At 54.7% G+C, this 26,666-nt stretch overlaps 1 protein-coding gene across 2 annotated transcripts in view; it reads left to right on the top strand.

Annotated features, from left to right (window-relative positions):
* The first annotated feature begins 1,921 nt into the window (after positions 1-1,921).
* Positions 1,922-26,666, top strand: part of NECTIN1 (nectin cell adhesion molecule 1) — a 67,020-nt gene continuing 42,275 nt past the window's right edge. The window contains exon 1 of one of the 2 annotated variants that reach the window (XM_003923594.4): positions 1,922-2,843. In XM_003923594.4, the coding sequence (XP_003923643.1) occupies positions 2,765-2,843 (79 nt within the window). In that variant the 5' untranslated portion in view covers positions 1,922-2,764. The remainder of the gene's footprint in view (positions 2,844-26,666) is intronic. The other variant, XM_074400734.1, reaches the window with a different exon arrangement.

Genomic DNA, 26,666 nt, shown 5'->3' with positions numbered 1-26,666 from the left:
CTAGCTACTCAGGAGACTGAGACAGGAGAAACGCTGGAACCCGGGAGATGGAGGTTGCAGTGAGCTAAGATCGTACCACTGTAACTCCAGCCTGGATGACAAAGCAAGACTCTGTCTCAAAAAAATAAAATAAATAAAGATGGAGAGGATGGGAGGGTAAGAGCAGGGAACAAGAAGACATTGGTACATCTGGGATTGCCCCTTCAAACCCATCCCTTCAGCTCCTACAATGTGCCAGGGACCAAGCCGAAGGCCATCACAGCGAATTCAACTTAGCCCTGGCCCTTAAAGCACTGGGCAGCCAGATGGGAGATTTCCAGCTGCCACAAACTAAATTTGATAGGGTGTTCCCAGTTTAAAACCCTTCTAGCGGCCACCGGGCATGATTCATGAATCTGCAGTCCTCTCCCTTCTTCAAGTCTTAGGCTCAGGCTACGTCCAGCCAATCCTCTGCAGGTCTCCTACTCACCTGACTACTGCTTACTCTCATTCCTTTCCTGGTGCTGACCCCCTACCTTAAATCCAGTCTCTTAAATGTCTCTGCCCTCCAGCACTTACTTTCTGTCTGACAGATGACTCACCGAGACCCTGCGTTCCCTTCCCTGAAGCCTTTACACCAACACCACCCAGGGCTAAACTGGGCACTTTTTCTGTGACCCCAAACCCTCACGTTCCCATATGAAATATTTGTTTACAATATTTCATATGGGATGAAACATTGTTTCTACATCTGTCTTCCCCCTCCCCCTCAACTAGATTGGGTTCCTTTAGGGCAATGATGATGTCTCTGTACCCCCAAGCCAGGCACTGTGTTTTGATACGAAGCAAGCCCAGGTAACATGTACCAAATGTGAAAGACTGTACAGTGAGTGGGTGAGTGTTCGTGAGAGTGCCAGATTTGACTACTTCAGTGAGAAACCGAGACGCTTCGGGGCCGGATCCCAAACAGTGGGAATGCGGCGCTGTCTTTGCCCCGCCTCCATCTGCCCCTCCTACTGTAAGGAACTAGAATTTACATGTTACCAGAAACAGCCACTTCTCCTCTGCTCTGGCCCCCCTAAGAGGACTGGGCAAAGGATAGAGGGAGCAGTGTCAGACCAGGGTCTAGGGAGAATTCAGCTCTCCTTCGTGGAAAACTCCGTCTGTCTTCCTCCCCCAGGGCAGGGGGTGGGGATAGGTGGACCAGAGGAAGGGGAACAGGGCAGGCCCGGAGGGCGCAGTCGCCTTGGCAGGAATCCTACCACACCAGGATGTGGTGGGTGGTGAACGGGATGGGGCGGAGAGTCCCTGCCCTGCCAGTGACACTGACTGGACGATCCGCTTTCGCGGGAATCCCACAAATGTCTCAAAACTAAGGTCCTGGCAACTGGAGGAGAGCTCGGTTTCAGGCTCCGTTTGGGCAAGGGCGGGGCGCGGGGTGCTTTAATTTTTGTAAAAGGAAGCCCCGAAGGGAGCAGGAATTAGAAATGAAACTCTACCAGAAACCTCAGTGGGCCCGTCTCACGCACTCCTGCCCACCACCGGCTTCTCTGGCAGCTCCCGGTCGCCCCGCGCACCGCTGCCTCTCCGTGGAGCGTCCAAGCGGTGCAGAGGAGAGGGATCTCCGGAGCCTGGGTTCTGTTCCGAGCTCTGCCACGTTCCGCCCCGGGAGGAACTCTTCTTTGGGCCTTCGTTTCTTCGTCTGTGAAATGGGGCCAGGGTGGGAGCAGAGGTCTTGCAGAAGCCCTGCCAGCACGAAAGCTGCTAGCCGGGATTCTCCATCCCGCCGGCTCCTCCGCCGCCGCCCCGGGCCGGGTCCTAACTCCACCCCCACCCGCCGCGCCTCGGCGCCGCCGGCCGCTAGGGGTCACTGCCTGCCTTTGTCAGCGGAGAGGAGGGCAGCCCGCGCTCCAGCCCGCTCCCCAGCTGGAAGGCGGCCGAGGGGCAGCTTCCGAGCGAGGGTCCTGTGCCGGACCCCGCGGCCCGCGCACACCATCCGCCTCTGCTTCGGGCTGGAAGGCGCGTGCGCTCGGGCTGCGGCCGGGCCCGGGCGGGCGCGAGTCGAGGCCAGGAGCGGGTTAACGTTAACCCCTCCCCTCGGGCTGACATCACGGGCGAGCGGGTGAGAGGCTGGAGCTCGGCGAGTGAGAGAAAGAGAGCGAGAGCAGTGAGCGCGGCTCCACATTGTTGCGGATCGCCGGCACCGGCAGAGCGGCGGCGGCTGGGACGCGCGGCGCCCCCGACCCGCTCTCCTCGCGCACGGCCGCGCAGCCAGAGCCACCCGGGCCGCGGGCCGCCGAGCTCCGCGCGGGCCGCCTGGGCCCCGAGCCTCCCGCGCCGCCCGGGCGCGTCCCGCCACCCTCGGAGGACGGCCGGCCATGGACGCCTGCAAGTTGGAGCCGAGCGGGAGGGTGTGAGCGCGCCGGAGCCAGGAGCCCGCGCCGCTCAGCCGGGCAGCCGGGCGCGCCGGGGGTGGGTCCCTCTCCCCAGCCCCGCTTTGCGTGGAAGAAGAGGGCGGGGACCGGCGCCAAGAGGAGAGCGGAGGAGGCGAAGGGGCATGACTCGTGCAACTTGCGGCGGGCATCTGCCGAGCCTGTGAGCCGGCGGCGGCCCGGGGCCCGGACTGCGGCCGCGCGGATCCCACCCAGCCCACCCCGCCCCGGCCGACGGCTGCGGCTGACCTGGATCCTCCGAGCGCCCGCCGGCCGCCAGCGATCCGCCCTCGTCTTCCGGGCTGGTTTCTGCAGCGCGAGGAGCGCTGCCCTCGCCGGACCCCCGGACCCCGATGGCTCGGATGGGGCTTGCAGGCGCCGCTGGATGCTGGTGGGGACTAGCTCTCGGCTTGACCGCATTCTTCCTCCCAGGTAAGCGCACTAACCTCTCCTGTCCCCACCCCCATCCACTGCCTCCCCGGGGCTGGGAGCTGGATGGCGGGCACGACCGGATTGTGGGGAGTGAAAGGAGCCAGAAAAGTTGGGTCACGGCTTTGGTAAAGGGGGGTAGGAGGTGGCGCGGCGGAGAAAGAGATTGAGAAGCCGAACAGCCTGCCCTGCAGGGAAGCAGTCGGATGCACGTCTCTATGTAGCATGAAAGCACTTTCTCCGCTCAGTTCTTCACAAAAATAATAATATGTAATAGCGTTCTATTTATTTAATAACCAGCTCTCTGCTCGGGAAGCAGTTTGGAAACACTGCGTGTTACATAAATGCAAAATAATCACCCTAATCACCGTCTCCGGGCGGGAGACAACAGCCCCAGGGGAAGGGCGTCAGTCTCGGAGCTGGTGGGCTGCGGGTTTGGAGGATGGCGGGGCGTTGGGAGGGGGGGTTCGTTTCTTTCGCCAGCCTCTTTGCCAGTCGGCTCTGGACGCTCGGGCCCCCTCCCGCCCCACACCGCCCCACAGCGGGCGCGGAGAGCCAGCTGCTGCGGCAGAGGCGGCTCCTTGCTCACCTGCGGTTCCTGTCCTGGAGGGTGAGGCCGGGGCAGCCGAGGATAGCAACCTCCTGGCCTGGCGCGGGACCGGGCTCCCCCTCGGAACTCTACTCCCAGCTCTAGGGCTCTCCCTGGAGGAGATGCCGCGGGCTTCGAGCCAACCAGGTAGCTGCATGACCCACTTTCCCGAGGGTGCCCCGCGTGTCCTTCCTCGAGGTGCAGGCTGCCGGCAGCCGAGGGGTTAACCTCGCGCCCGACCCCGGGGTGGCCCTTGGTGGCCCGTTCTGACGGGTGGGGTGGGGGCGGAGGCTGGGACTGGCCCAGGCATATTGTGCTGGGGAATGAACTGGAAAATGCGTTTAGGAGGCAAATCCGACCGAGTCCCCTCGCCTGGATTTAACCCTTTGTGTCCCTGGGGAAGCTGCTGAGCTCCCGTAAGGCCGGACAGCAAGCGCGGGCAAGGGGTGTTGGGGAGTTCCTCCAGCTCTCTGGGTAGAAACCAGAGACGACCTGAAGCTCTACCAAGATGGGATTTTTGGGGGGAAAGGGGGTGGGATCTTGACTGGAGCACGTGGTTCTCGCCTTGGGGTGGCAGAATAGGGGGTCAGTGTGCAGAGACCATCTCTTCCTGTGGCAGGAATATTAGATCCCGAGCTCCTGCAATGTGCAATGCCGCAGAATGGCCAGGCAGTTTGTTATCGAGGGACCAGTCTGGCCGCCCAGTTCCGGGGCTTGGGTGCAATCCTGGAAGGCAGAAGCCTGGCCTCATTCCCTTCTGTGCCTCTTTTGCTGCCAGCCAGCTCGCCGCTAGGGCCCCGCCAATCTTGCTGAGTGGTGGATGTCTGGGAAGCAGTTTGTGAAAGCCAGCGGTGGGGTGCCTCCCCTCCGAAGCAAGGGGTACTGCTCTGCTGGATGTGGGGGTTGGGGAACATCCAGGGCTCACAGGTGTCACTGCTCACCCTGCCCCCAGAGGGTGGTCTTGGTGAGAGTGAGAGGTCTTCTCACACTGGACGGCCTGGGAAGCCAGCAAGAGATACAGAATTTTGGGCTCTAGGACTTGCCTGGCCACAGGGATTTGAGCTTCCAGGAACCCTTCAATTATATATGTCCACATCCCGAATCCAGAGAAAGAAGAGCTTACCAGAGCTCTGGTTGGTCCAGCACACTAGGGGTTAATGTAATCCTGGGATGGACAAAGGGTGGTGGGAAGGGTTGGGAAAAGGGGAAGGAACCCACTCATTCTCCCCTCCTTTTGTTATTCTCTTTCCCCAGCTTTGTGATCCCTTCTGGGTTAATTCTTTCCTTGGGGGCCAGAGGCCTGCTGTGCTCCAACCACTCAGAAAGTGGGAGTAGGGAGGTGAACTCACCTGGCTCAAGGTGAACACAACCCCTGCCAAAAACCCACATGAAAGGGTGGGATGCAGAGAAAGGAACCAGGTTGAGAGAGGTACTTAATAAGTGCTCTTCTCTTTACTGTTAACTGACGGATGGCTAGCATCCATGCACCAAAGTTCCCGGACCGCCCAGCTCCTCTGCCCAGTGCCTGGGCTCCTAGTGCCTTTTCTGCTTGCTTGCTCTAGGGTCCATGGTCCAGAGAGGCAGGAGGATATGGTTGTGCCCAGTCTGACCCTGGATGGAGGCTGGTTGGCCCAGAAGTTGCCAGCTCACGCCCTACTTTACATCACCTGCTGGCTTCCTCCCTACTGCCCGCTATAGTGTCTCTCTAGGGACTTGCCAGTCTGATGCTCTTTTCAGGGTTTTCCTGGGCTGTGACAGGGAACCTGGGTCTGGGGATTTGAGGAGAGGAAGAGGGAGGGGCCCCAAGTGTGTGCGATTGCCCCCAATTTCTCCCAATCTGGCTATTGAAGTGTAAACACAGAAGTATGTTTTCAACAACACAGACTTTACTAAGCAGCGTGGTGAAGCCCCACAAGCCTCTGTTTCCTGAGATGACGATCCATGGTTTCTTCCTGTTAACTTACAGGAGAGGGTCAGCGGGGCAGGTGGGTTGCATCCCAAAAAGAGATAGGGGGAGCCCGAGGAAGAGGCAGAGAACTTGCCTGAGAAGCAGGTGCACTGAGCTGGTTTCCCACCTACACCACACCCTCCCTAATTGGCTTCCCCACACCTTTTGTCTGGAAAGAGAACACACACCCCAGGTGTCATGCACACCCTCCTCTGAAGACCTGTCGGGTCACAGCACACTCCTCTCTGCAGCCTCTCTGCAGCTTGTGCAGAGCTTGCTGTCATGTGGTCTTTGAAATTCCAAGTGTTGGGGCTATTGGATTATTTTCCTTCCTCTCTCTATTCCTCACAGACAGTGGTGTGCTTCAGCTTTCTGGGCAAGGCATTATGGCAAAACCAATACTGCTGGCCTGGGGTTTGCAGTATGTGTAAATGGGAATCTCCTTGCCTCTTTATAAGGGGGCACTGTGGAGTGCCTTCGAATTGGATATGGATTCTAGGCCTCCATAGTCAAGGCTGGAGGAGGAGAAGAGGTACTGCAGAGCTTGGGCCCAGCTGTCCTGGCTGAGTGGCCTGGAAGGCGTCTCTTGAACCGGAACTTCTGAGCATAGGACAAGGGATAGCCCTTGTTGCCTGAGGCTGGCTGAGATTAAGAGTGTTATCAGTTCCCTTCTCAGCCACTCAGCTTTGCACAATGAATCCCCCTTGGCTACTGCTTGACCCACCAGACTCTGTTGTATGTTGCCAGGATGGTTGAGCAGAACCCTAGTGCTGATGACTGAGCAAGTGGGCCAGGCTGGGGGGACAGAGGGTCAGTCCCAGTTGCTGTGTCTATGATACTGCCATTGTTTAGCAGCTGACTAATGTTCATTGTTCAGCACAAACAGAAAACACCCAAGGGAGGTGTGAATGTATCTTCAATTTTTCTGATTGTATCTTTTCCTAGTTAACCTGGTAAATTGAATGCCTCCTACCTGGGGGAGGGATAGACACAGAGGTGTCAGCATATTCACCTGTTTTGCTGATTAAAAAAAAAAAAAAAAACTTCAAACATGAGCCAGTGTGCCAGTCTAGAATGATCATGAGCCAGATGTGGAACTCAGGCTATGACATTCTGACAATCTGCATATGGTCTCACCTTTAGTAGAGAGTGGGTGTGTGCACACACATGTGCAGGGCTTTGTGTGTTTGTGTCGGTGATCTGCCATTCACTTCGCATGTGTGTATCTGTGGGGACTAGGAGTAGGAGGTGTATGTACTGTGTGGGTCACTCTGGGACTAGGACCATAAATACATAACTTCAAATGTATATCCACATGGAACTGACTGCCGAGAGCTTTCTGACTAGGACTTTGTGAGTGGTCCAGCCTTGAGAATGCCTATGTTATATGTCAGAGTGTCAGTGAGGGTGACTTTGGGAGGACACCCAGGATTTGCCCTCGGTCAGCCCTTCTAGGACACACTGCCGGGTCCTTTGGTGTGTGTGTGAAGCCTCAATACCGCTTCTTTCTGTGCTGCCCTTGGCTTTAGACTGGGTCTCTGCCGCCTCGCAGGGAGATGCTGAAGACCTTGACCACACCAGGAGAGACGCTCCTCTCTTGTCAGCCTTCTGTTGTCTCCCTGGCAGGCAGAGCAGCACTGGAACCTGGCATTACCTGGGGCCTGGCCTGCCCCACGGATGGCTGGGAGGGACCAAGGGAGGCAGTTTCTCAGCTACTAATTTGGCATCTTTGCTTCCTATATGAGTATTTAAGACAAAGAATCATGGTGTGTGTCGGGAGGGGAGGTGGCATACTCTGGACATTTAAAAAGGGTGTGAGCATGAGCGTTGGTCCTCCGTGAGGGCCCTGCAGAGCCGTGTGTACCCAGGTGGGCAAAGTACACGTGCCTGGAAGCATCCTGGATTCATGCAGCAGAAAGCAGGAACCCCCTTATTGGAAAAAGAAGTACGAATGAGGGACAAGGAGTGGGGAAGAGGGCAGTCCCGGGAGCTCAGCACCCTGTGCCCAAGCTCAACTGGAAAATGTTTCTCCGTGATGCCTACCCCTGCCCATAGAAACCAGGTCTGCAGAGCCAGCAGCAGATGTGCTGGCTAGGGCAGGAGGTAACTTAAGATCTGAGCAGGGATCACCTTGCAGAAGGAATGCCCTGAGCTGGAGATAACACCCTTTAGTCCAGTTAACCCTTTAAGCTCTGGATTCTCTCGTGCTATTGGGGGCTAGGAGATGGGGAAAGGAAAGAGACATGAGAAAACACATCGAACGTAATACCGATTCCACATGGAGAGATGAGCTCTGTGTAACAGGAGAGACCCGAGTTGAACACAAAGAAAGACTTTCTGACAGCAGATTGGAGAATCTTCAAGGCAACAGATAATCTCAGGTTTACCCTGGGTGGGGGGTGGGGAGGCAATAGGTGTGTATTCTTAGGGGACTCATGGGACGTCTCCCTTTCACAGCCTCCCAGGAGAGAGCAGAGCAGCAGTGGTCCCAGGCCCTGGTGGAGGGAGAGCAGCAGACAGCTCAGTTCTCTCCCTACAACCTGGTGATCACCCCATCTTGGCAGCATAGCCTAATGAGATCACACAGTGGGGCCCCCTGGACTGGGTTGGAATCCCAGCTCTACCAATTATTACCAATCACTAGCTGAGTGACCTTGGTTAAGTCACCTTATAGGCCACAGTTTTCCCATTTTTTTTGGACACGGAGTCTCGCTCCGTCATCCAGGCCGGAGTGCAGTGGCTCAATCTCAGCTCAGTGCAACCTCCACCTCCCAGGTTCAAGTGATTCTCCTGCCTTAGCCTCCCAAGTAGCTGGAATTACGGGTGCGTGCCACCATGCCCAGCTAATTTTTGTATTTTTAGTAGAGACAGGATTTCACCATGTTGGCCAGGCTGGTCTCGAACTCCTGACCTCGTGATCCACCTACCTTGGCCTCCCAAAGTGCTGGGATTACAGGCGTGAGCCACCGCGCCTGGCCAGTTTTCCCATCTTTGATTTAGGCTTTTGTTAATACAGATTCCCAAAGAGGTTTGTGAAGATGAGATTGAGAATGAGGTATGAAAAGTGCTTAGCACATTGCCAGGCCTATGAGCACATGCAGCGAAGTGAATGTCTGTCCCCCATGCCTTCCCTTTCAAAGGTCCTGGCCCCGCTGAGTCTGCTACTCATGCTCCCTTGAGAAAGAGCCACTCAGCTGCTCGAGCATTGTTGACCTCACTTCCCCTGTCCTCAGTCAGGTGACACTTGGGAAGTGAGTCCCTGCCCCCACTCAGGGGCCTGGCTGCCTGTGGGTACCTGCGCAGGTCCAGCCGACATGGTTGAGGGCTACCTCGGCAGCAGGTGTTGGGTGGCCTTTGTTCTGCCGCTTGTCGCTGAGGGCTCTCCCGGCACCTGCCTCGCTCTCTGGCTGTGGCCCAGATGAGGCACCAACTGCCCATCTGGAGGCTCCCTGCAGCTGCAGACAGGGCCTGGGACTGGGCCCCTGCCTTCCTTCACTTCCACATTTGAGGGGAAGGTGGGCAACAGCAGCCTCCCTCCAGGACTCCATTCACCCCGTGAGATGGTACCAGCCAGATGGGTAGAGAATCCCTGCTGGGGTTACCTCTTTCTCACTAGCAGAAGGTCCTTTCAGCCTCCCTTTGTAGACTGAATCCTTTTGCAAATTGTCATAATACTGTTTGTGGCACTCACACAGGCTCAGCTGAGCCTCTCAGGAGCCCCGTGTGAATGGCATTAGTGTTATATTAGCTCCATTTTAGAGATGAGGGAAGTGAGACCTAGGTTAAGTAACTTACTGACCATCTCATGCGGTTGTGGCCAAATTAGACACTAGGTCTTCTGACTGCAAATCCGGTAAACCAGGAGGATGAAAAGATCAGAGATGGACAGACAGAAGAGGATGAACCAGGCTGATAGAACGTTAGAAAGTGTCTATGGGACGGTCCTCTCTGCTTAATCAGCTACCACCAGCTCACATTCCCCACCACGGCAGGGCAGAGCCTGGCAGCTCCCTGGGGATGTGAGCAATCAGTTGATAGAGGTTGGAGGTTGGCCAGCCGGAGCTGACCGCAGAGCCCAGGTTGGTGTAGAATAGGAGATGCCTAACAATGGAACATTCCTGGGGCCCAGGGAAGCAGTGTCCTGGAGCATCTTTCTCTCTGGGTATTTGGGCTGAGATACGGGCAGGGCCCCTGAGGTATGAGCATGGAGCTGCAGGGCACAGGCAGGCACAGTATCAGGGTGTTGGCCTGGCCTGGGCCAGAGAGCAGATGTGGACTAGACAGAGCAGCATGGGGACTGGCACTCTCCTGGACTATCCCCCAGCCCCTCTGGTCTGCACAGACCCCAATTTCATTCTCAGTTTATGAGGAGTCTCATTACCAAGCCACAGACAATAAAATCCGCCTGGCCATTCTGGCCCAGATCTCATTAGAGGACATTAGTTCCGCTGGCTGGTGGCTCCATTGGGACACAGCTGCGGGAGTTGGGACACAGCTGCGGGTGTGGCCCAGGCAGCAAAACAGGCCAGTGGCCATGGGCACCAGAATGTCCCATTGGGAGTCTGAGTTCAAGCTATGGGCTTAAATGGAGTCCCTCCCCACAAAGTCCTGGAACGCTTGCTTCCCAAAGCTGGAAACTCATGTCCCGCCCTCCCACTTGGACGGTGAGTTCTGCCCGCTGCCTGAAGAGGAGGTCACAGCTCCCTCCAGAGTTTTCTGAGGAGGCGGCCTTCTCTAGGAGGAGCTGGCTGGAAGCTCAGCAAATCATCATTCCTTGGATGAGGACCCTTGGGGACAGGGGACAGCACAGCCTCCCACAGCCCGTATGTCTGGTTGTGCTCTGAGAGATACGTCCTGGCAACAGAGATGGACTCTGGGGTCCTCGCCACAGCGTTGGCCTGAATCTTGGCCTGTCTTTCTGTCTGAAAAGCGAGTGCAGGGAGTTGGGGACCTCAGAGAGGAAGCATTTCCCGTCACCTGTTGATGGAGTTTCACCCACGGCTGAAAGAGCCAGCCACCATGGAGAGCCAGCAGGTAGCCTTGGCAGGGGCGTCCTACTCCCACTGCTCCCCAGTTTGAGTACCTTGTCCTCAGTTACTGTGCTGGGGCCTTGGATTCCATCTTGTGGTTCTTTCCACCAAAACCAGGAGGATTTCTTTCTTAGCAGATGCTGGTGCCTGCTGACCAGCAGCCTCCTCTCTGCCTGTATCTTCCCCTCTGCTCTGCATTCCTCCCCTACAACCCACATGCCTGCTGGTCACCAGAACACCACCCACCATGGCTTGAAGGACATGGCCATGAAAAACAAGACAAGACCCAAGGCAAGCGTGTCCCTTCTTGGTGCCTCAGGCTTGTGGGGGAAAATGAGTGTCACCCCCAATAACTGGCATTTAGCATGTGCAGGCTCACTCGGGGTGCTCCTGTGGGAGGTCACCACATCAGCCCACACTTTCATAGATGCCCGCCACGTGAATCAGTAGAGATGGGAGTGCCAATCTGCTGGGGCAGATGTGAGTCCACCCGCTGTGGAAGTAGGAGGACCAAAGGACTGCGTGGACTCTGGAATGCCCCTGTGAGGGCCTGCTGGCAGCTGGTCTGGAGAACATGCCCCGGGCAGGACTGAAGAGGCAGCTGCTGTGACCATTCTCTGTGCCCCAGGCACCCTCTCCCTCAGTCCTGGTGTCTCGTGGACAAATGCCGTCAGCTGCTAGGACAAAGGCAGTAGAGGAAGTGCCTCTTCCTAGCCACCTCTGTCACCATGTCATGTGGGTCCCACTGTTGGGGAGGTTGGTGGCACGTCCTCAGACTGCTGCTCCAGTCTGCCCACACTGCCCCTTGGGTGCATCTGCCTAAAGCACAACTGAGGGGGCACTGCCCCCTCTCTGACTGGTCCCCCACTGCCCTCCCCTGCACATCATGTTTTCATGCCCAACAATTTCCCACCTCAGTGCCTTTGCACATGCTGTTCCTCACATTCTCCCTTATTTCCCATAAATATGAAATCTAAATACTGAGGTCAAGGGCCACTTCTACCATCAAGCTTTCATGAACTGCCCCCCAAGCTAAGGATAACCTCTCTCATCTCAAAGCCCCCCAGCGTCTCATCCATGCCACCCCCTGCCACCAATTACTCCCCATCCTGCTATGCAGTCATTTGGGCCTGGGATTTATCTTTGTCACGAGACTGAGAGCTCCATTACTGATAGTGCCTGGTTTCTCCAGAGCCTGGCGTAGGGGACCAGCAGTCCGTGCTGGGTAGATGGACGGTTGCTTGTTTGAACAGTTGATAAGGCTAATAATAGCACATTGGTATTGAGAATTCCTGGGTACCAGGCACTGTTGTAAACATCTTACAAGTAATCACTTATTTAATCTTCATAACTATGCATACGGAAGGTACTTCTGTTCTCCCCAGTTTTATATGGAGAAATGAGGCCCAGATACAGCCTAGGTAACTTGCCTAGGGTCACACAGCTAGTAAGTGGCAGAGCCAGGATTCAGGTCCCAGAAGTCAGGCCCCATGTCCATGATTATACCACGTGGCTAAGCTGCCTCTTTTCCCGAGGGGTGGCAGACAGTTTCCTAAGCCTGGAGTCCTCACAAGACCTTGCTTCCAGAACCTCTTCCCACTTCCACGTAGCACCTTCTTATTCACGTTCCTGTCCCTTTGATGGTGCAGTGATAACCTGGTGTTGCAGTTGTACATGCCTGACACATTTGGGGAGTTATGAGTGCTGAATCTTCAGAGAGCCTTGGTACAAGCTGATCATCCCTAATCCAAAAATATAAAATACAAAACTTTTTGAGTGCCGACATGACACTGCAAGTGGAAAATTCCACCCTTATCCTCCTGAAGGGTCGCAATCGAAAGGCAGTCAAAACATTATTTCATGCACAAATTATTAGAGCCACTGTATAAAATTACCTTCGGGCTGTGTGTATAAGGTGTACATGAAATAGAAATGAATTTCGTGTTTAGACTTGGGTCCCATCCCCAAGATAACATTTTGTGTATACAAATATTACAAAATCTGAACAAATTTGAAACTGAAACACTTTGAGTCTCAAGCATTAGGGATAAGGGATATTCAACCTGTATTACTGGTATATCCTGCCACAGACACTGTTGTGTCCCAGGAGTATTCATGTGGCTGTGCCAGAGTGGAATGACTTGATGTAATCAGTGTTTCATCTCCTGAGTTTTTGGATATCACTGATACCATTTGGGCCCCCCTGACCCCACCACCACCACCACCACGTCTCACGGTGAGACCAGAGGCAGATGTAGTAGCTCCTCTGAGAGAATCTGCCTGGAACTCTCCCAGCAGGTGTTCCCAGGCTGGCCCCAATCCTGGGTGGATCCAGGGCTCAGCAAGCTGATCCTATGCCAGAACCTGTCCTAAATTTTTGGAAGGTTTCAGGCTCTCTTGCCCTCACCCAGAGATACCAAAAGATGGCAAGGGAGGGGCCCCTACCAGGGACTGTGGATGGGGAAAGGATTTAGGGTGTTCACCTGCACAGACTGCTTTGATCTCCTGGGATAAAAGGGCTGGTGCTTCCTCTGCCCCAGGCAGGATCAGGACAGCAAGCTGGGGAGAGAGGCATTGATCCTGGGTCCAGGCATCCTCAGCTTCACAGACGAGGGCAGAGAACTATCCTAGGGAAGAAGATCACGGGAGCAGAACAATCAAAGCCCTTCCCCAGTGTTGTGGCTGAGGACTAGGAGTTGAGTCGAGACAGTCCACATGCAGATTGTCCTCTCAAGAGTCACCCAGGGCTGATGCTCCTCCCAGCACACCCTGACCCTGCAGGTCACCGTGCAGGCTCAGGCCTCACAGACTCCCTTGCTTAATTAGGAAGGTAATTCGGCTGCAAAACAGTCATCTGATCTGTGTCGACGCCAAAGTAAAATTCTTCCTAGACCCTCCGCTGTTCTAGATTATCCATGCTCCGTTAGCTTGAATTACCACGCGGCCTCTGTGGCCCAGACACAAGCCAGAGCTATGTGATCAGCTCCTGGGGCTGGATCTGCCCTGCACCTAGGAAGTGCTTGAAAGCAACAGGAGGAAGGAGGGCATAGGACCTCCCTTTCCCATCCAAGCCTTAGCACTGCCCAGCCAGCACAAGGGGACCAGCATTGCCCAGAGTCCCCCTGCCCTGCGGCCTACAGGTGCCTGCCGGACTCCCGAGCTTAGCCATGTTTATGCCCCCTCGTCTGCCCACTGGGGCCAAGCTGCCTTTGAGGGTTTTGAATCAGTGGCGGAGGCTTTCTGCCGAAACTCCTAGGCATAAATTGGAGCAGAGGCAGGGACAGGCATCTCCCTGAGTGTAAATAAGATCGGAGCAGAGCAGCCACACTGCACTGGATTATTTTATCTCGATTGCCCACATCCCCTGCCCCTCGAACTGTCCTGATCTCATTGGCCTAGATTGCTACATCTCGCAGAATGATGGAGGGGCTGCCTCTCCCTTCCCGGGCAGGGTGGCCAGCCCTGCTATTGAGACACCCTCCTACCCAGCAACTTCCCAGATTTATTCCCTGTCTTTATGGTGCCTGGAGAGTCATCAGTGTCCTGGGCCGGCAGAGCACTCTGATGATCACTGGCGTGATGGATGGGCCTTTGGGGGAACGTGTGCGACAGCCCCCTGCTCCCGGGCGCCTCTGCCCCGCCCGCAACACCATTCCCCACCCTCTGAGGGGTCAGATGATGGGCCTCGTGGCCAGTCCTGAAGGAGAGGAAGACAGTGCCAGTCCTTGGCGCCCACCTCTCAGTGCTGCCGCAGGGGCTCCCTGGCCTCCTCCCCGAGCTCTGCTCACAAACACCCTTCCCCGTTACCCTCTCTCATCTCCCATCACTCCATTACTGCTATCCCCTCAGCACTTGTGTACACAGTTTGCGCTGTAATGATCATCTGTGCTGGTTTATGTGTTTCTTTACAAGTGTTTTTATGTCCTCTGTGTGTGTATGAGGAGGTTTATGGTGTGTGTGTGTGTGTATGAGGTCACGTGCTCTGTGTGTGTGCGTGCATGTGTGCGCGTGTGCATGCGCCTGCTCCTGATTAGACTCTGATCGCCGTCTTCTCCCACACAGAGGTGGGGGGCTCTCACCCCACCCTGAGGCTGGGGGCACAGCCTGGATACTAAGGGTGGGTGGAGAAGGAGGGGGACCTAATCAAAGATGATGACTGTCCGGGCAGGGTCTACACTGCCCCCCAGCCACCAGTTAGAGAACCGGGGAAGGTCAGTCTTAGATCATTGTTTTGTCTACAGGATCACAAACAACTGGTTTGACTATTTTCCCCCACGAAATTGACTGAACCCAGTGGTTATTTTAGAGTCAAATGATCTCAGCCTGTTATGACTTACCTATGTCAGTGGGTTTACCTGTGTCTTCTCTAAGCAAGTTCCCTTAGCAGTACAATGGGATGAGATGATAAGAGGCTGGAAGGGGTAAATAACGCATGTGGTGTGCTTAGCACAAGCAGTAATTTGTTTGATCCAGAGCAAGTCTTCACACCACTGGGCTGTTGTGAACTACCACTTGGAGAGGCTTCAAGTCTAGAGAAGGAGGGTCTGTTCCCTGGGGCTGGGGAAGCCAGGCCCAGGAGCCCTTCTGTCTCTGTGTGCCCCAGAACACTGTGGGGAGCCCCTCTGCTGGGCTCCTGTGACTTCTCCAGGATGGTCAGTGTGAGCAGGGTATGTCTAAGGCTTAGGCCCCTGGGCTACTAGAGATCCTCTCCACCCCCAGATGGTCACCCGGGCAGGGGCCTCCTGTGCTCCCTTCTTAAAGGGAAGCAAGGATTACACTCAAGGTGCAGAATTCTGGCTGTCCCAAGTGCCCAGTGCCAGTTCCCTGTGGGAACCCCACTGCCCTGGATGTGCTGTGGGTTCATCCCGACATTCACACAACGTGTGCCAGGCACAGAGGTGGGAGCTGTTGACAGCAGCAAACATAATGGCTAGTCCAGCACTCCATGGCATCCGTGCTCTGACCTCTGACCTCACACACAGCAGGTGACCCCTGAGGGTGCCAGCTTTTTCAGGCAGGAATGCTTGTCGGGTTGAGGCGCGGGTGGGTGGTGGAGAGATGGAGCTGGGGCCTTGTGCGTCAGACCAGCATAAGCCCCTCACTCTCCTTAAGCCATCCTGCTTGGACATGAAGGGACAGTGACACTAGGCAGGGGCCTGCATTATTCTTCATTCTGCAAAGGTGTGTTAAACACCTGAGCCCGCCAGGCGCAGTGGCTCACACCTATAATCCCAGCACTCTGGGAGGCTGAGGCAGGCAGATCACCTAGGTCAGGAGTTTGAGACCAGCCTGGCCAACATGAAACCCTGTATCTACTAAAACTACAAAAATTAGCCAGGCGTGGTAGTAGGCACCTGTAATCCCAGCTACTCGGGAGGCTGAGGCAGGAGGATCACTTACTTGAACCCAGGGGGCAGAGGTTGCACTGAGCTGAGATCACGCCATTGCACCCCAGCCTGGGCAACGAGTGAAATTCCGTCTCAAAAAATAAAAGAAACCTGAGCCCACTTGTTCATCTCCCAGACCCAGGTCTGGAAAGAGCCTCCCAGTTGGGCCCACAGCTGAAGGTACCTCCCTACCCTGCAGGGGAAGGCGGAGAGGATGTCAGAGAATCCTAGTCTCAACATTGGAGGGGAAATCAAACGCTGTAGCACCCCATTAACTTCCTAAAACCTCCTAACCACATTCCCGCCTGTTGGTCGTCCTCCGCTGGCAGGGTACCTTCCACCCTCCATGGAAGCCGGGACAGCACTGACTGCGCCCAGTTCCCTCTTCCCCCTGCAGCTCCCTCCCATTAGTGTTGGAATCGCGTGGAGCACATGTGATCCTGCAGGCATTTACAGACAGCCTCTCCCAAGTCTCACACGCTTCACCATCTCAGGTGCTCCCCTCAGATCCCCAGCAACAGCTCCAGATGTAGGCTGCTCTGCCCAGGGATTTCAGCCTAGGATTCCCAGCTGCCACAACTGTCCCAGATCTAGGAGGAGGCAGTGTGGGTGGGCCCTCCAGGCTTCCCCACCTCCATCTCACCCTTTCCCAACTCCCACCCCTTCCCACCCCTGTTTTCCTTTGGATGAATGATGAATTTCAGTGAAATATCAGCTTATCTCCAGTGGGAATTAAGGAATTAAGTTGGCCATGGGGAGAAAAGGGACAGGGAGAGGAAGCATTTTGCAGAGGGTCGGGGTGCAGAAGGACCGTGGGCCAGGGCAGGACAGGGTAGGGGACGCCTCTGCCTGCATTGGTTCACCCTGGGTTGGGCTGGTCTGTGTCCCCCACCTGCCTGCGCCGTTGTGGGGGATGGATGTGGGGCTGCTTTGAGATGGGTGTGGTGACTAGTGGAGAGGGGTGCATCCCTGGGATCCCACAGGTGGGGTGATCTGGCAGCCTCCCTTGCTTGTTGGTGCTTCATGCCATGGTGCAGTGGCTCTGTGGCATGTCATGGACCCAGGAGGGCGAGCCACGGCATGTAGCAGGGTGGGGTGTCCCGCTTTTGGTGTTAGGATACAGAGGCACATTCTGCAGTTGGAAGTCCAGGGGCCACCACCCCATAGGTGGCTCATGAATGCCATCCAGGCACTAACACAACCCCCAGGCAGGCCCTGGCTGCCCCTCAAAAGGGGCCCACCCAGAGGCTGCCACTCCTGCCTCTTTCCTCCTTTGGTGGGACTGGCTGAGCCTGGGTTCTTGCAGCAATGGCTGAAGGAGCGTCTCACCCCTGGAGAATCTGAGCTTCCATGTATCCTCAGAGCAACTCAGAAGCCTCCATCTTGAATGCCAAGGGGGGCCACTCAGAGTCTGCAGCCTCCCTTGGCACGAAAGCCCAGGAGATTCTGTTTAGAGTTTCTTCCCAAGTCTCCAGGCTTGCAGCTCCTTGGCACCCCCTTGGCATCAGATGTCTCACTGGCAAGCAACACCGGGCACAGGACTGCGGCCCTGGATGGTACCTCCCCTTGCCAAACTCTAAGGCTAACCCGGGAGAGATGGGAGCTGCCCTCCAGAGGGTGGAGGGTGGGGAGGTTGGAAGTGAAGACTGGGTGGGCCAGAGGACATGACTGCCCCTCAGGTCACCCAGGCCAAGCTTCACCTGCCTCAAATAAGTTTCAGTCACTGCGGTCTCATTATTTCCTGACACCCCAGGGCTGGGAGTAGGGGTTAAGGTTCCAGTAGCAGTAGCCACCAGGGCATTTGGAGATAAGAGGAGATGAGGGCCAGGTCAGGCGGAGACAGTCCAGGGATGAGGGGGAAGTGGGGTGGAGGTGGGGGGGAAAGGGTGGGGTGGAGGTGGGGGAGAAGGAGGGGTGGAGGTGGAGAGGGAAGAGGGCAGGCAGGTACATTGGGGAGCTCAACACTCAGGAAGCTGGGAGGTCAGGAATTGGGCCCTCAAGTCCAGGAGTCTAGCGGGTTAATAATTAGAGACTCTGGTTAATAAATCACGGATGGTTTTTTTCCCTAATTTCAGCTTTTCCTCCACCCCACAATCCTGGAGCTCTTTCTAGGCTCTGCCCAGGCCTCCAAAAAGAAGCCCCCACCCCCACCCCTGCCCTGGGCTGTCACCTCCCAGGCAAGATTTGCCCTCTGTTCCTCCACAGCCCTCCCTAGGCCTCTGCCCCATCCCCCAGCTGGTTTCTGGTCTCCAGAGCCAGCATGGTGTTTAATCTCCAAGAGAGATTAGTGACCTGCTTTCGCCGCCCTCCCCCGCAGGCTGTTCGATGCCCCTAGATATTCCCTGCTGGAAGGGCAGGCCCCCTCCGCCACCCAAAGAGCATCTCCAGGTGCCCTCCCTGACGGTGTCACACACCCCACCCATTGACCCACTTGGCCGAGGGCCCTTTCTGCCAGCCAGAAAGTGTCCTGGGGCACCCTGTGGGTAACACTGCCCAAATGCTTTAGATGAGGTCAGTCAGTCAGTCAACAGATGTTCTTTGGACATCTGCTATGTGCCAGGCACTATGTGTCAAGAAAAAAATACTTTAAGCAACTGAAATTGAGGTGAGAGGCTGATGCACATGAGTGGGGACCTGAAGACCAGGTGACTCCAGGACTGGCTGTTTAGGGTGAGGAGAAAAGGGGACACTAGGCATTTTGCATCTCTAACTCTGGGCTACTTTGGTTAGAGGTCAGGCAGGTTTCTGGGTTTCTGTCCCTTTTGCAGGATTGCACCAAGGGCAGAGATGTGCTTTCGTAAGCCTTGTGGTGGTCAGGGAGAGGGAGGGAGGAAAGGGGAAAGTGGAAAGGAGTTGCCGCCTTCCCCTCTTTTGAAGGTTTTGAAGGTTCCCTCTTTTTGAAGAGTTGAAGCAAAAGAACAAGGGGTCCCTCTCCCATCCTAAGCCTTGTACGTGCTGAGGCTGAGAGTACAGTCATGATCAGTGAACTGTCCTCAAAACAGGTGAGGCCCCTGCCTGCCAAGTGATGCTTTGCACAAAGAGAATTACTTAGGTGATTCAGCTATCCCCAGAGCTTTGGTGGAGACATGGGGGGGCCTAACCTGGGGGAGGGGAGGCTTCTCTGGCACCTTGATCTTGATTCTGAAACCTGGAGGCAGAGGAGAAGTGGGCTGGAATGTGACCAGGACAGCCAAGGGAGACCCAGACACAAGCACACCTAGAAGAAAACCAGCAACCTCTCGGCCTGTGGGCTGGGACTTGAAAAGAACAACCCCCCAGTGTGTTCTCTCGGGCTTCAGCCTGACCTGTGTGCAGTCCAAGCCCAGCTGGTCCACAGGCACCCTTGCCCTGTTCTTCCCAAGGTACAGCCCGCCGCAGGCTCTTCCCATTTCTGTGCTGAAATCCCGGTTCTGCTGTGCACTGGAGTCGTGGCTCCCTCCTTCACCACTGCCTCTGATTGGCTGTGAGTCCTTATTCCATTTCTGCAGGACCCCCTCCCATCCTAGCACCATCACCCCTATCCTGCCACTCTCGTGCAGTGTGACAATAAAAAGTGTCCTCGAAGATTACTGGATGTTCCCTGGGGGCAAGAGTACCCCAGTTGAGAAACCACCGGTCTAAGCGTTCACTGCAGCCAGCCTCCTTTTCCAAAACTGCTTTTCCACTGACTGCTCTGCGCCCCCACAACTTTACACGGACCTATTTTAGGTTCCAGTCAACATAAACGGCTCCCAGCTTCTCCAGTGCACTCTCCAGCCTTGGCTCCTGATGATGGCTGAGCCTTAACACACCCACCTATGAAATCTGGGGTTCCCAGATGCTACCCCCCTTCCCCTTCTGCGTTGTTTAGTATTTACTTTCTCTCTCTCCTCACTCTGCCCCTGAGCTCTTTGAAGGACAGGATCCAGTTCTGAAAAGCTATGATAAACTATGAGGTTTCCTTCTCCCGTGCCCCTTTCTTTTTTTTTTTTTTTTTTTTTTTTTTTAGATAGAGTCTCACTCTGTCACCAGGCTGGAGTACTCCGGTGCAATCTTGGCTCATTGCAAACTCTGCCTCCTGGATTCAAGTGATTCTTCGGCCTCAGGCTCCCAAGTAGCTGGGATTACCGGCGCCTGCCACCACAGCTGGCTAATTTTTGTATTTTTAGTAGAGACAGGGTTTCACCATGTTAGCCAGGCGGGTCTTGAACTCCTGACCTCAGGTGATCCACCCGCCTCAGCCTCCCAAAGTGCTGGGATTATAGGCGTGAGCCACCACACCCGGCCTCCCGTGCCTCTTTCTTTGTGGTTTTTTTTGGCAACCCTGTTTAACCCCCATGCCAAGATAGGAAAACTTCTGATGCTTCCCTTTTACTTGACACCTCTCCTCCCATCTCATTTTGTTTGCAGTAAACAAAATCATCTTTTTTCCATTTGCTCAACATTTATAAGCATCAGGAAGCTCTGTGGTTATGTGTGTGTGTGTGAAGTCTGTGTGATTTGACAGGCGGGTGCTGTGTGATGGCATGGTTTTTTGTGTGGGGTGTTCGTGTTTGAGTCAGAAATTATGCTCTCCACGGCTTGTGTGTGGTCTTCTCTCCCATGAATAGCTCTACACTTTAAACTCCTTTCACACCGGGCTTATCCCCTCCGTAAACTCTGACCATTTAGCCCCACCATGCCTGGCTGTTCCTATCTCCTCTGCTTGAAGGACCCTACTTCACCAGCTAGCAAACTCCTACTCATCCTTCAAAGCCCAGTGAAATCTTACCTCCTGTGGGACACCTCTTGTTACTCTAATTCTCCTCCGCACATTCATCATTTCTTCCCTGTATCATCCTTGGCACTCTGTGAACAGTCCTACTGTAGCAGTGATCATGTGAGTGAATTTGTCCTGTGTCCTTGATGTCCTTCACATGCATACACAGGCATGCAGTGTGTGTGTGTGTGTGTGTGTGTGTGTGTGTGTGTGTGTGTGATGTGTTTGTAGCCCTAATTGCAGGCACTTGGTAGATTCTTAATACGTTTATTAAATAAATGAGAATAAATTGCTTACTTGGTTTTCCAAGGCATTTTCTTTGTACTGTGTTAAAAGTCTGTCTCTGTGCAATGACTGCTTGGCCTTTCTGCATCACTCTGGCGTGTTCCCGAGCATGTCACCCCGGGTGCATACCGCAGTGTTCAGCTGCACATGTGTGCTTGTGTGTACGTGTGTGCATGCATGTGGCTCTGTTTCAGTGCTTCTGTGCTTCTGTAAATGGAAAGCTGTGGCTGCCCCTCCCCAAGCTGACATTCCCTCAGCGCCACGCCCCCCACCTTTGAGGATTGAAGGAGTGACTGGGTGGTGACCTCCCCCAGGCAGCTTTCTCTCCCCACCTGAGGTCCCCTTCCAAGAACGGTGACCCAGGATTTCCCGTCCATCCTGGGGGCTGAGCTCTCTGCAGCCTCATCACATCACACTCCCTTCCCTATCCATCTCTGCCCTGTTTAATTGGAATTTGGCTAGTGGAGACCATCTGTTCTATTCCGGCCTGTTTCCATGACAACCAAGTGGCTTGAGACTGAGGTTTGTGGTGAGAGAAGTGGCCTGGGGGATGCTGGGAAAAACCAGCTAGGTCCTCCCCCTCCAACCCGCTCCGCCTCACCCTGCCCTCACTCCATAAACCCAGAGTGAAAATAAAGCTGTTCCCTGCATGAGAGTTGGGGAGTCCCCAAGCATCACTCTCCCCTCCCAGTCCCCAGCCCCAGTGTTTCCCATGCTCCTTTCAGGCTTCCCACACGGGGCTCCCCGCCCTCCCTGCTTCTATTCAAGAGTGCCTTCTTCCCTTGCAGACTAGGGAGCTGGCCCTGCACTTCTCCCCAACCTCCCCGCCACCAGTCCCGTGGAAATCAGTGCTTCCTCACAGCCTGGTTACAGATGCTCAGGGCCCCATAGAAAAGACTCTTTAGCGGGTAGTCTGGGCTGCTTCTGCGCCCCTGACCCTGCAGGCTCTCCCCCAGCCCCAGGTAGCAGAGTGGCCTAGACAAGTGCATGGCAGACAGAGATGCCCTGGGCCCGGCTGTGGAGCTGGTGATCCCGGATTCTCAGGGGCTGAGACAGTCCCTGGAACACTGGGATATGAGTGAGAGGGTCTCTTATTTCTGAACAGACAGTTCTGTTTTCATGCTGTTATTTTCTGCCCTCATTTCCCCATCTATGGCAAAGCTTCTTCGTGCCTGTTCTATTACCAAGGGACCTGCCTGTCTTTAAAAATAGGTGGTGTGGCTTGTCAGGTGACCGTCTGTCGCTCTGCTCCCAGGCATCTCGTGTAGGATATGTGCGATAAGTTGGCTATGTGGGCACGCGTTGGGGGTGGGGTGTCTCAGGATCTCTCTGGTGCCCCCTTCCCCAGCAGAATCAGTCCTGGGCAGGGGAGGAGGGAAGCTGAGTTTTGGACTTCGGAAGGCCAGTACTCTTAGCAGCTGCACTGAGCTGGAGGCCCCTACACTTGGGGGTGCTGCAGGCTTGCAGAGGTCTTCTGGTAGCCTGCCTGTCTCCAGCCTAGCCCCTGTCATCCATCATTCTTCGTATGCCTCTTTTCTTCTTTCTTCTTTACTGAGATATAATTTGCAAACCACAAAATTCGCCCTCCTAATGGGTACGATTCAGTGGCTTTAGTATATTCACAGAGTTGTGCAGCCATCACCACTGCCTAATCCACAGCATTTTCATCACCTCGAAAGGAACCTCGGGACTCATTAGCAGTCGCTCCCCATTTTCCCTCCCCCGCCCCTGGCAGCCACTCATCTACTTTCTGTGTCTATGGATCTGCCTATCCTGGACATTTCATATAAATGGAATCATACAGTATGTGGCCTTTTGTAACTGACATCTCCTACTTAGCATTCCACGTGCCTCTTTCCAAAGCACAGATGTGACCATGTCACCACTTTGCTTAAAAGGCGTCAGTGGTTCCCAGTTGCCTACAAGGTGAAGTTCAGACCCTTATCTCATACAAAACCCTTTTACAATTGGCTCCTACCTTGCTTTCCATTCACCTTGTATCCCCCTCTCCTCTGCCCCAGATATCCAGTGCTTGAGCCACATCCAAGCTTTTAAAGACACTCTTTCCTCTTCCCCTCCTGTTCCCTCTTGTCTCTACCACACCCAGCCAGGTTCGTATTTTTAAGAAACAAACAAAAAACTGCATTTGTCACTCAGTCATTATTTGTTTTCATGTCTGGGGCCCCTGCTAGACAGAGCTTTTAAAGAAAAAGACGATGTCTTAATCTGTCCTTTTCCTCCACATTCCTACCTCTTGCCACTACCACTGTCACGTTCACTCAAAAGATGCCAGCACCATGCTTGGCACGTAGTATAGGTGTGGTAGTGCGTCATGGAGTAAAGCCAGGGGAGAAAAGTGTGGAGGTGATGGAGATCCCAGCCCTGATTTGATATTTTGATACCTGCTTATGGTGTGTAATTATCAAATCAGGGCTGGAGCTCATGTACCCCCAAAATATATACAACTATGATATATCAATTAAAAAAAAAAAAAAGCAAGTGGAAGAACCAGAGCCAGTAGATTTAACCTGAGAGCGACAACCCTATAGAAGAACCTGGAGGAAGAAGAGGGTTCCGCAACTTGGCGTAGCAGGGACAGGGTGGGGTATGACCGGGCCTGCAAGTTGCCCACATGGGCAATTGGAGAGGGGAGAGGTGGGGAGGGGTCGTTCCCCCTGTTAGACAGCCTTGTGGAGTGTTGTGGTGGTCACTAGCATGAGAGATGGGGTGGAAGGTTTGGCAGGGGTGGGAGGAGAATGGGGAACAGCCATAAAGGAGAAGGTAGGGGTGACCTTTAGCCAGAAAAGGGGAGTGCTGGGTGCAGGGGAGGCTGATCCCAACAGACAGAACCACTCACCCATGCAAAGGCCCCAAGGCAAGCGAGAGCCAGTGCCTAAAGGACCCGGGAGCAGAGCCCAGCGTGGGATGAGGAGAGAGGGCAGCGGTGAGGCTGGGCTGGTGGAGTGAGCAGCAGCCCAGTCACCCAGAGAGGTTTAGGACAAGGTGACGATGGTGGCCCTTACACCCGTGTCTGATGAAAAGCTCCCTGTCCTTCAAGGGTCTCTTAAGGATGAATGGCCTTCCCCTGTCCACCCCAGCCAGCAGGGGCAGCAGTGGGCCTACTTCCCTTGCCAGATGGAAACTACCGGGAGGCAGGTGATGGATTCTATCCCCTCTCCTTCCTCACCCAGCCCCAGGGGGAGAACTGAGGGACAGGAAAGATTTGGGTTCCCTGCCACATACTGGCTTTGTGCCCTTGGATACCCTACACCAATGCTCTGGTCCTCAGTTTCCTCCATGAATGCTGACCCGCCAAGGGCGAAAGTGGGATAACGATATAAACCTAGAGGGCGTTCATGAGGATTGAATAAGATAGCCTATACAAATGCTCTGAAAGGGCTGTGCCGGCATTGATTCTCCTATGTGTTATCAGGACGAAGTGACAGAGGCCCAGGGTCTCTGGTTTGAAGGAATCACCAAGGCCCCTGCCCTTTTTTGTGCCGTTGTCTTTGATGACATTTCCAAGGGATTGGAAGCCCTGGTGGGGGCAATATCATGCTGTTATTTGAAATTGACTTGAAAGCAATCAATACTATATTTTCTGGGGGGAAACACAAATTTAGCTTCCACCCTTACTCCAAGGGTAGACGTGTGCAGAGACAAAATACAGTGGCGCCTGGCAAGGAGGTCTCTCCCTCCTCCTGGGCACCCAGCAGTTCTCAGAGCAAAGGAAAATGCTGCTGCGGGGTTGGGGGGTGAGCTGGGGTGGGCCCAAAGCCTTCTCCACTGGGAGTTACAGAGGCCACTGGCCCTCCCCGCTGTGGGATCCAGTTCCCAAGGAGGGTGCCAAACAGACCTTCTGCCCCTACAAAAACAAACCTGTCTAATTGCCTTTAATCTTGGGCTGTTGGTCCGCTGGTGTTGGTGCTGAATAGTAAGAGGAGATCATATCTTTCCCTTTGAGTGAAAAGTTATTTGATCTCTGTGTGTCAGAGGAAAGCCTGTGCCCAGAGAAGAGGTGGGGACGGAAGGCAAAGGTGGAAGGAGAGAGGAGCGAGGGCCTGGCTGGCGGCCGAGGGGAGGCTGCAGCTGAGGGCTTTATTTCTCCCACTAACCATCATAAATAAAGGGGAACAAGCGTCTCACTTGTCTTGGCTCAAGGCCATTGTTTTGTGCAGGGCTCCCTCTTCACCCCTGCCCCTCCCCACCTCGCTCTCAGGCCCAGGATAGGAAGACAGCTTGTCTGCAGGGAGAGGGAGTTGGCTGCCAGCTGTCTCACCTGAAGGGGTGGGAAAGGAGGGTTCCACAGACCTGGATGCAGCCCGCACCCCGCCTCTGGCCTTGGCACTCCCTCCGCAGCTCTGCAGAGGCCGCTGAGATGCCCCAGATGATTGCAGTGGCCTCCACCAGTCTCCCTGCCTGCACTCCCTCCTGTTTATTCTCAGCAGTCGTCAGTGATCTTGTTAAAACAAAGCCAGGTCACAGATCTCATCCCTCCACTCACTGCCTCCAGCGTGGTCCAGCTCAGGGGAGAGTCCTGGGCCCTGCCTCAATCTCTCCTGTCTGGCTGCACCAGCCACTCTTACCGGACGCTCTCCTGCTGCAGGGCCTTTGCACCTGCTGTCTGCTGCCTCTGCCTGAAATGTTCTCCCAGGTGGCCACATGGTTGGCTTGCTCACCTTTTGTTCTTCGCTGAAACGTCTCCTTTCTCAGGGAGGTCTTCTCTGGCCATCTTTGATCTAAAATTAATTAGTCCTACACACCCTTTATCTTCTTTATTGTCTGGTTGCCATTGCTAGAACATAATAAGTTCCATGAAGACAGAATGTTTTCTGCTTTGTCCAATGCTGTATGCCTGGGACCTAATAGGTACTGAGTGACAGCAGGAATATTTTAATAAATGAACACCCCAGTGGACCACTGCCTCTGCCTCCTGCGCCTGCACCCTCTGTTCTGCATGCAATCATGTGAAGTCTTCCTGAAATTCCTGCTCATGAAGGCCTCATCTCGAGCCCTGCCTGGCCAGCACATACTTCACTCCCTCGTGGTCCCACCCCAGCCTGTGATATGGGCTGCCCTCCCACAGAGCCTTATCATCCTGCAGAGCTTTATGGCATCTACACAGTTCTCTCACCTTATCTTCCCAGCACTCTCCGAGGTCAGGGCTATCACCTTGGTTTACATCTGAGAAAAGTAAGTTCAGAGGTTAATAACTAATTTGCTTGAAAACACTACCACATGTAAGTGACAGGGCCAGGACTCAAACCGGATCTTAGCCAGAGCTGTCTCCTCACTGCCCAGGGTCCCAGTATACCTGGCACGGTGGAGGCAGTGGAGTTGACAGGCTGAACAGGCTGAGCTGCACCTCATTACGTTAGCAATAAGCTACCTTGCATTTTCCATGATCGATCCTTTTGGGATCTCACGTAGAGTGTGGGTGGTGGGGGACTGTACCAATAATCCAGGGTGATGAAAATCCAGGGTGCGAGGCAGACAGGAGGCTGTTTGCTAATGTGGGCCAGGTGTGCTTTCACGAAAAAGCATCAGCCTCGGCGTCAGGAGTCCTGTCTCAGCCACTTGTGGGTCGGGTCATGTCAGACAGTCTCTGGCCTTGATTTCCTTATCTGTCCTGCAAGTAAGTTGGGCTAGTTACTGATGGGGAGCTCTGGGAGTCTCCTGGCCCATCCTAGGTGCACAAGGGATCTGTGTGGAACTAGCTACTATTCTCCTACCACTTGGTCAGTCCAAGGCAAACACCAAGAAGGATATAAGAGAGGGTGGTGGTGTGACTTCTGAGGGCCAGCCAGCTTGTGAGCTCTAGAGATGTCTGACTGCCCCTTGCTGAAAGA

The sequence above is a fragment of the Saimiri boliviensis genome, chromosome 6, assembly GCF_048565385.1.
Source record: "Saimiri boliviensis isolate mSaiBol1 chromosome 6, mSaiBol1.pri, whole genome shotgun sequence".
NCBI classification, from domain to species: domain Eukaryota; kingdom Metazoa; phylum Chordata; class Mammalia; order Primates; family Cebidae; genus Saimiri; species Saimiri boliviensis.
The sequence above is the reverse complement of the archived record's forward strand: the minus strand, read 5'-3'. Positions and strand labels throughout refer to the sequence as shown.